The sequence below is a fragment of the Oncorhynchus keta genome, unplaced genomic scaffold (assembly GCF_023373465.1).
Source record: "Oncorhynchus keta strain PuntledgeMale-10-30-2019 unplaced genomic scaffold, Oket_V2 Un_contig_6954_pilon_pilon, whole genome shotgun sequence".
NCBI classification, from domain to species: Eukaryota; Metazoa; Chordata; class Actinopteri; order Salmoniformes; family Salmonidae; genus Oncorhynchus; species Oncorhynchus keta.
The window spans coordinates 118,626-127,963 of NW_026289165.1; the positions used below are offsets into that span (position 1 = coordinate 118,626).

Sequence of the window (9,338 nt, forward strand, 5' to 3'; positions counted from 1 at the left end):
ACCTCCACCAAGTAGTCTACAGTACCTCCACCCAGTAGGATACAGTACCTCCACCCAGTAGAAAACAGTACCTCCACCCAGTAAGATACAGTATCTCCACCCAGTAGAAAACAGTACCTCCACCCAGTAGGATACAGTACCTCCACCCAGTAGAAAACAGTACCTCCACCCAGTAGGATACAGTACCTCCACCCAGTAGGCTATGCCTGTCACACATTCCCACCTATCCGCCTCACTTAAATATGTCTGGTCACAGGCTAGTAGTGCCCTCAGTACCATTTAATGTCCCTGGCTCACTTCATCTGTCCCACATTTTATTACATTTTATTTAGCTGTCTTGCTGATAGCTGCCTTTTCTGAGTGCCAGCCCAGTGGTAGGAGTGTGTGTGTGTGTGTGTGTGTGTGTGTGTGTGTGTGTGTGTGTGTGTGTGTGTGTGTGTGTGTGTGTGTGCTTTTGCCTGTGCCTGTGCCTGCGCGTGTGTCCATTTTTTCATATTCCCCCTCCATCTGGGCAAGTCGTTAGCACCAATGTCTTCGGTACCAGCCTAACAGTAAACTTAATGAAATCAGAGGAACATGAATCATTGGCTACATGTTTATTATACACTGGGCTGAACTACTGTGGCTCTAATGGGACTGCAACCACAGCATGGTATGAGTGGATGCTCTGGGCAAAGCTGTCCCAAAACACTGCACAATGGGACCCGGAGGAATGGCTATGTATTTGAATCATTCCATTCTATGGGCATGCATAAAATAACTCTCATTGATATCCACTGTCGGCATCCGAATTGACGGCTCTATGTACTGAAGATCTATGTATCTGCTAGATATGATTCAGCCCTTTAATAAGTCTGGTAATGTGACAGATCATGTAGACAGTCAAAGACTCCATCCTGGTTACATTGAACATGCCATCGTAAAACAACCCTGACATCATTGCGCCCCATCGTGAAAACAGTAGTACCAAGACATCATTTCTCATACGCGAGCCAAAAGGGGGATTTTGTAGTTTAGAAGACTCTACTAAGTTATCCAACAGAAATGACAAACTGTGATGCTATGACTGTAGTATTACTGTAGTGTACAATAATCAATCATTGCACTTCAGTTTCCATACACAGATAATTCCACAGATAAACCCAGAGGGAAACTGTGATCCAGTTGTTCTGACTGATTTGTTTACATTGAAGAGGATGGAGGTTTTAACAATGTAGACCTATAAAACCCGTACATGACTGAAGGGGAACATCAATTCAATTACAGGTTCATAGACCGTAATGTCTTCCGTTCCCCAACTAGGTCATTTGTTGTGGCCCTAGTGGTATGCAGCTCTTAAGAATGAGGCCCAAATGTGATGCATGCCATCACTTCCTAGCATTGTGGATTTGTTTATCCTTATGAAAATCACCTGACGTGGATACGGTTACAGCCCTGTAATTATTGGAGATGAACCGTGATGAGGGACCTATATATTTTGCATAAGGGACGGATGAGACGTATATGGGCATAAGGCAGACTAATCAGAACCAGTCACGAAGGAGGGTTGAACGATTTTGAGGGTTCTCAGTTTGAAGAAAAAAGGCTGATTTGTCCACACCAGATAAAAGCAGGGTTACAGTGTAAAAGAGGTTTCTTTTGATTACTCATAAATGAAGACAGTCCGTTCTACAAGACTCCACTCACTCTGTGGTTAGGGTGGTACACTGTATCTTGTTAAAAGAGTGACTCTGGCTTTAATTGTTCAGAGTCATTTGGGTCAAAATGGTTTAACTTTAAACCGGTGGTGAGTAAGCCTGTTTCAGGAAATGTTTTTTAGAGATGGGGATTAGGAATTTTTACAATGGGACTTCATACTATTTCAGGACAAAACTCTTGCTTCAATACCACTTAGCATCCAAGTTGCCAGTCATTTATAATTAGCTTATTGGGTCTTTTTTGGAAAAATCACACAATTACATTTCATTGGATGGCAGACACCCAGAAATGGCAAGGTGCAGAGCTAAATTGCTATTATCAATTGGAGGAGAAAACTTCACACTTGAAACTATGACAGGGTTTTAAATAAATTATTTTCTACAGTACTGTCGACAGTCACCACTTTCCAGGCATTCTGTTTTCACTAACAACTGAATCTATATCACTTAACATCTAAAAAGCACAATGATATCACCGAATTATTTAAGACTAGAGATTGCCTCAAAATATACATCTACTACCTAGTGCACCGTTGAATATGTCTTCAATTGATAGCATAGTACCTTCAGAGACGATGAGCCCTACACTCTTAGAAAAAAAGGTGCTATCTAGAACCCAAAAGGGTTCTATAGAAGAACCATTTTTGATTCCAGATAGAACCCTTTTGGGTTCCATGTAGAACTCTTTCTACAGAAAGATCCACCACATTGTACCCCCCTTTCAGGTGCTACCGTGCTAAGCCTTAATGAAGTGCACACCTGTTATGTTACACGGTTCAATTTCAGCTGCCAAGGACTCCATTCTGCCATAAGTCAGTATATAAGTACCATGGTATAGGACAAGTTTTATATAAGTCTATGGTAAAGCTTTGCCATGTCTATATAAAGCACTAATTGGTTCTTGATATGTTCCATGGTTTTATTAAACCCAACCACCCACTTATACATTATTTATGATGGATTGACTTGAACACAAAGTAATTACTTCCATGTGTGAGATCAACTATAGTCAAAGATTCCATCATTAATTAGGACATTTATGAAGCGGACAAGAAGATAAACTATGTAACTATTGGTTTCCTAGACTGACAGACATACAGACGTACACACACACAAACAATCCAAACTTACACACACAAACAATCCAAACTTACACACACAAACAATCCAAACTTACACACACAAACAATCCAAACTTACACACAATATTTTTCTCAGCAAATTGCCAGCAATGAAATCCCATACTATCTATTCCTCGGTAGTTTCCTATTCGTTGCCATGTGGACATATCTGTGCCTTGTTGTCATGCATGTGATATTGAATCCTCCCTCACTCTTTCCACGAGCTGTGTGTGCCTGTGGCGTCTGCTTTCTTAGGATGGCCACACCACAGTACAGTCTGGTGACATACATACAGCACAGCACAGCACGCAAGTAGAACATCACGAACTGTCATTTCCTAAACGCAGACATGGCAAGACTATGAAAAAACTCTATAGGACTCTCAAAGTCAAGTCTATAGGACCTTCTCAATAGTACTTGAAAAATGACTTCACATGAACAGACACAATAAAAATAATTAAGTTGTCTACTGTTTACCAATCACCGCCAGCCTACAGATGAGCTTGAGCTTGGGGTGAGAAATCGACAAAAAAGGTGGGAGCTGCTGTCTGTATGAACCCAAATGCAGGAACTCAGTGTCCTCAAGCCAAGAGAGGAGAGATAACTACCTGCTACTACCCCTACCACCCAGTCATGAGTTGCTGATGAGTGCTGAGGATGGATGAAGGTGTTGTAGTGTGTCTGTGTAAAATGAACCTCCAAAACTCATCTGCCTTCCTTCCTGCCTGTGTGCCTCACCTCTGCCTGCTCCTGGAATGACAGCTACCAGCCCTGTCATCTTTTAAAGATCCACCACACTCACCTCTGCATTCACACGCAGGGGGAGCATTTCAGACAAGTTAAATGGTAACTGATACCTTTCTTGTGTGACTGAGTGAGTGTCAGTATTTGGTCATGTTAACTTGGGGCTTATTTTTGTGTAGAAATGCAGAAGCTATACCCTACAGCAGAATTGCTTTTGTTTCTCCACTCAAAAGAAAGAATGATGTGTTTTCTTTTCACAATGGTATTCCCTTTCTTCAAAGAGCGACTTCACTCTCTGGCTCACTTTTACCCCACTGGCTTGATGCCCTGCAATGAATGACATCATTGTTACATTTACATTTACATTTAAGTCATTTAGCAGACGCTCTTATCCAGAGCGACTTACAAATTGGTGTTACTCTTATGACATCCAGTGGAACAGCCACTTTACAATAGTGCATCTAAATCTTTTAAGGGGGGGGGGTGAGAAGGATTACTTTATCCTATCCTAGGTATTCCTTAAAGAGGTGGGGTTTCAGGTGTCTCCGGAAGGTGGTGATTGACTCCGCTGTCCTGGCGTCGTGGGGAGTTTGTTCCACCATTGGGGGCCAGAGCAGCGAACAGTTTTGACTGGGCTGAGCGGGAACTGTACTTCCTCAGTGGTAGGGAGGCGAGCAGGCCAGAGGTGGATGAACGCAGTGCCCTTGTTTGGGTGTAGGGCCTGATCAGAGCCTGGAGGTACTGAGGTGCCGTTCCCCTCACAGCTCCGTAGGCAAGCACCATGGTCTTGTAGCGGATGCGAGCTTCAACTGGAAGCCAGTGGAGAGAGCGGAGGAGCGGGGTGACGTGAGAGAACTTGGGAAGGTTGAACACCAGACGGGCTGCGGCGTTCTGGATGAGTTGTAGGGTTTAATGGCACAGGCAGGGAGCCCAGCCAACAGCGAGTTGCAGTAATCCAGACGGGAGATGACAAGTGCCTGGATTAGGACCTGCGCCGCTTCCTGTGTGAGGCAGGGTCGTACTCTGCGGATGTTGTAGAGCATGAACCTACAGGAACGGGCCACCGCCTTGATGTTAGTTGAGAACGACAGGGTGTTGTCCAGGATCACGCCAAGGTTCTTAGCGCTCTGGGAGGAGGACACAATGGAGTTGTCAACCGTGATGGCGAGATCATGGAACGGGCAGTCCTTCCCCGGGAAGTGTGTTAGTGTGTGAGTGTTGGGTTGGTTTAAAACACGCTGTGGTCTAACTGCAGGTAATCCACTCCCTGAGAATGTTAAGTGTACCTTCTCAGGCCTCTCGCTCGATGACAACATGCCATTTCACTGTGCTGAATGCTAAGCCATGGCTCCACACTTGGCTTTGAACCTATTGTTCAAGCCTAAGAGAGGAGACTAGAGGATAATACCCACAGACACATATAAGCTAAGATGACGCTAATCATATCTCGTAAAAAGGAGCACCTGAAAGAGTACACATGCATATGCTATAACCTATATGCATATGCTATAACCCAATCATAGTTCACCAGACTGTATCGTAGACGATAGTTGGGTACAGTTATAGCTACAGTGAGATTCTTAAGACATATTAAAACGGAACCTTTCATAGTTGCCATGATGATGAACAAGTTGGACATAACTCTAGTCCCCTGGAGGCTGCTGGGACATATAGTTGTGAGGCTGGGTGATAGAATGCCTCTGAGGTGTGGGATGATGATGGTGTATACTACACACAGACTCAGGTTACAGGGAGAGACAGGCTGAGACTGTGATTGATCATGATAGCAGAGGCCTGTGGGAGAAGTGTAATTCAACCTGGAACAGATGTTAAAACCCCTGGAACAGCGTGGTTACGGAGAGGGCAGAGCTGGCAGACCCACGCTGCCCTTATTTACCGCCATTATAGACAACAGTTGAGCCGCACAGCGCGAGCCAGTTACAGATGAGAAGATACATTTGACTGTGGATTTGAGAAACTGAGAAATGACGGACTGTAATCAAGTCAGACAGAATTTACAAAAGCCTGAAAATCTGGAGTCCTTTCCTGAAAAAAAGCTACAGTGGGGCAAAAAAGTATTTAGTCAGCCACCAATTGTGCAAGTTCTCCCACTTAAAAAGATGAGAGAGGCCTGTAATGTTCATCATAGGTACACTTCAACTATGACAGACAAAATGAGAGAAAAAAATCCAGAAAATCACATTGTAGGATTTTTAATGAATTTATTTGCAAATTATGGTGGAAAATAAGTATTTGGTCAATAGCAAAAGTTTATCTCAATACTTTGTTATATACCCTTTGTTGGCAATGACAGAGGTCAAACGATTTCTGTAAGTCTTCACAAGGTTTTCACACACTGTTGCTGATATTTTGGCCCATTCCTCCATGCAGATCTCCTCTAGAGCAGTGATGTTTTGGGGCTGTTGCTGGGCAACACAGACTTTCAACTCCCTCCAAAGATTTTCTATGGGTTTGAGATCTGGAGACTGGCTAGGCCACTCCAGGACCATGAAATGCTTATTACGAAGCCACTCCTTCGTTGCCCGGGCGGTGTGTTTGGGATCATTGTCATGCTGAAAGACCCAGCCACGTTTCATCTTCAATGCCCTTGCTGATGGAAGGAGGTTTTCACTCAAAATCTCACGATACATTGCCCCATTCATTCTTTCCTTTACACGGACCAGTCGTCCTGGTCCCTTTGCAGAAAAACAGCCCCAAAGCATGATGTTTCCACCCCCATGCTTCACAGTAGGTATGGTGTTCTTTGGATGCAACTCAGCATTCTTTGTCCTCCAAACACGACGAGTTGAGTTTTTACCAAAAAGTTATATTTTGTTTTCATCTGACCATATGACATTCTCCCAATCTTCTTCTGGATCATCCAAATGCTCTCTAGCGAACTTCAGACGGGCCTGGACATGTACTGGCTTAAGCAGGGGGACACGTCTGGCACTGCAGGATTTGAGTCCCTGGTGGCGTGGTGTGTTACTGATGGTAGGCTTTGTTACTTTGGTCCCAGCTCTCTGCAGGTCATTCACTAGGTCCCCCCGTGTGGTTCTGGGATTTTTGCTCATCGTTCTTGTGAACATTTTGACCCCACGGGGTGAGATCTTGCGTGGAGCCCCAGATCGAGGGAGATTATCAGTGGTCTTTTATGTCTTCCATTTCCTAATAATTGCTCCCACAGTTGATTTCTTCAAACCAAGCTGCTTACCTATTGCAGATTCAGTCTTCCCAGCCTGGTGCAGGTCTACAATTTGGTTTCTAGTGTCCTTTGACAGCTCTTTGGTCTTGGCCATAGTGGAGTTTGGAGTGTGACTGTTTGAGGTTGTGGACAGGTGTCTTTTATACTGATAACAAGTTCAAACAGGTGCCATTAATACAGGTAACGAGTGGAGGACAGAGGAGCCTCTTAAAGAAGAAGTTACAGGTCTGTGAGAGCCAGAAATCTTGGTTGTTTGTAGGTGACCAAATACTTATTTCCCACCATAATTTGCAAATAAATTCATAAAAAATCCTACAATGTGATTTTCTGGATTTTTTCTCCTAATTTTGTCTGTCATAGTTGAAGTGTACCTATGATGAAAATCGCAGGCCTCTCTTATCTTTTTAAGTGGGAGAACTTGCACAATTGGTAGCTGACTAAATATTTTTTTGCCCCACTGTAAATGAAAAAGGCTTGTTTGATCCTATGATAAGAAACATTCCAGTTGAGAGTTGTTGCAGGTTGAAAGAAATCATACCATTTTCACACTACCCTGCCGACCCGAATCAAGCTTTGCTGGCTCCGATATCAATATCAACTAGTCACTATGGTGGACACATAATTAGGCAAGCTCAGTACAGAAAAGCTCAGGTTAGTTTGACTCAGTTATGTGAAAAGCTCATTAGTCTGTTCCTCTTCAAAAGATAGAGATTCAAGTGGAGATGGAGGGTGACAAGGAGTTACCTCAGGCCAGAAGTCTGATACTCTGATCACTTCCAAAAAAAACACAGGTGTAATATGCTGTCTCATAAAGCCAGTGGATGAAGACAGTCTCCTCTCCACTGTTATAATGGGATAACATGCAGCAGGCTCACAACACAACTAGAGCAAAAACCTCCCTAAACTCCCTCAATAAGTCACATCTCAAACATCACTCATCTGTGACACTGTAGTGAAGACTCAATTTCATCTGTGAAATGTTGGAGATGATAAAAGTAAATTAACAGGCTGTAAATGTTTAATGTGACTACTTCTTCAGGCTGATTTGGCTATGAAGACGATTGGATCTGTCAGAGAAAAATCCCATGATTGTTTTTCCTATTCATTCAGAGTAGACAGGAGTTCAAAATACCATGGGCAATGTTCCTCACAAACAGGAGAAAAAGACATTTGAAGGCGAACATTCTAACTGTGATCACAGTGATGTGCTGTGGCAGAGGCTGTTGTCTAGAGCAGAAAACAACAATTGGTCCGGATAAGATTAAGATCAGCACCTGGCCCACTTGTTGAGCATCTGATTTAGTGAAATCTACTGGACCAGAAATTCAAAACAACACTTCAGGTTTTGTATCTATCATATTTCCCATTGTAAAATCAATACATTTTTTTTGTCTAATAGGCTACATTGTAATTCTGTATTCGAATCTTTGAGTAAGCACTGCCCTCTGCTGGTTTCAGAACTGCAACAATGTACTTGATCAGTGTGGCCATTCTGCATGAAATAGGCCTGCCTAATGACTCCAGTGTAATTCCATACATTTCATCCAGCTCTCTGCTCTGATTAAAAGCAAATTACAGAAATGTACCATAAAACAGAGATTTTAAGAGTTTGCTAATGATCTGTCAAAGTCTGCCAACTTTAAAAGTCATGCTGACAACATCATCTATGCCAGCATGTAATTCATCGTGCACCTGCACAGCGGATACACCCTTGGGAGTCCCTGTGAGAATCAGATCCCCCTCTTCTAGGGTGATGATCTCACTGATGTAGCTGATGAGAAAGGGAATGGAGAAAATCATCTGAGAGGTGCAGCCATTCTGGCGCATCTGGCCGTTCACATTGAGCCAGATCTTCACGTTTCCCGGGTCGGGTATACGCTCTTTGGGGATGAATTCACTGACGGGACAAGATGTGTTGAACGCTTTGGCCAGAGTCCACGGAAGACCTTTAGACTTGCAGTCATCCTGGACGTCCCGAGCTGTCATATCCAAACACAGGGCGTACCCTGCGACGTGTTGCATCGCGGAGGATTGGGGGATAGCGGTGCCACCTTTCCCGATGACCACCCCCAACTCGATTTCATGGTCTACACTGTTGGAGTATTTGGGAATGAGGATAGGTGAGCCCTCTGTCAGATATGCAGATGGAGTCTTCAGGAACAACACGGGCTCTGTTGGGACGATGTTATTCAGCTCCTTTGCATGGTCGGCGTAGTTCCTCCCAACACAGATGATCTTCTTTCCCCACTCCCAAAATCGAGATATATTCCGTGAAGTCATTGTAAAGAAATATTGTCAAGTCTACAGCTTCTCCGAAGCAGTTCTTACCATCAAAACGACCTTTGCCCGCTGCAGCTTCCTTGAACAAACCCGTCAAACGTACGGTATCCCAGAGTGGACAAAAAAGGTGACGTGTTACATAATAAAAGTTCATTCAAAAATATGAGATATTTCGATACGAATGAAATGCAATATATAAATATTACAATGAAGCTAAATCAGTGCATGTATATTACAAACTCGATCCTGATTACAAATATGACATCGTAAGGTCCCGTGGGTTCGCTTTCT

At 43.5% G+C, this 9,338-nt stretch overlaps 1 protein-coding gene across 1 annotated transcript; it reads right to left on the reverse strand.

Moving 5' to 3' along the window:
- Positions 1-7,767: 7,767 nt before the first annotated feature.
- Positions 7,768-9,319, reverse strand: fahd1 (fumarylacetoacetate hydrolase domain containing 1). Its single transcript, XM_035758878.2, has one exon. The coding sequence runs from the start codon at positions 9,045-9,047 to the stop codon at positions 8,391-8,393; it is 657 nt and encodes a 218-aa protein (XP_035614771.2). The 5' UTR covers positions 9,048-9,319; the 3' UTR covers positions 7,768-8,390.
- Positions 9,320-9,338: the final 19 nt, after the last annotated feature.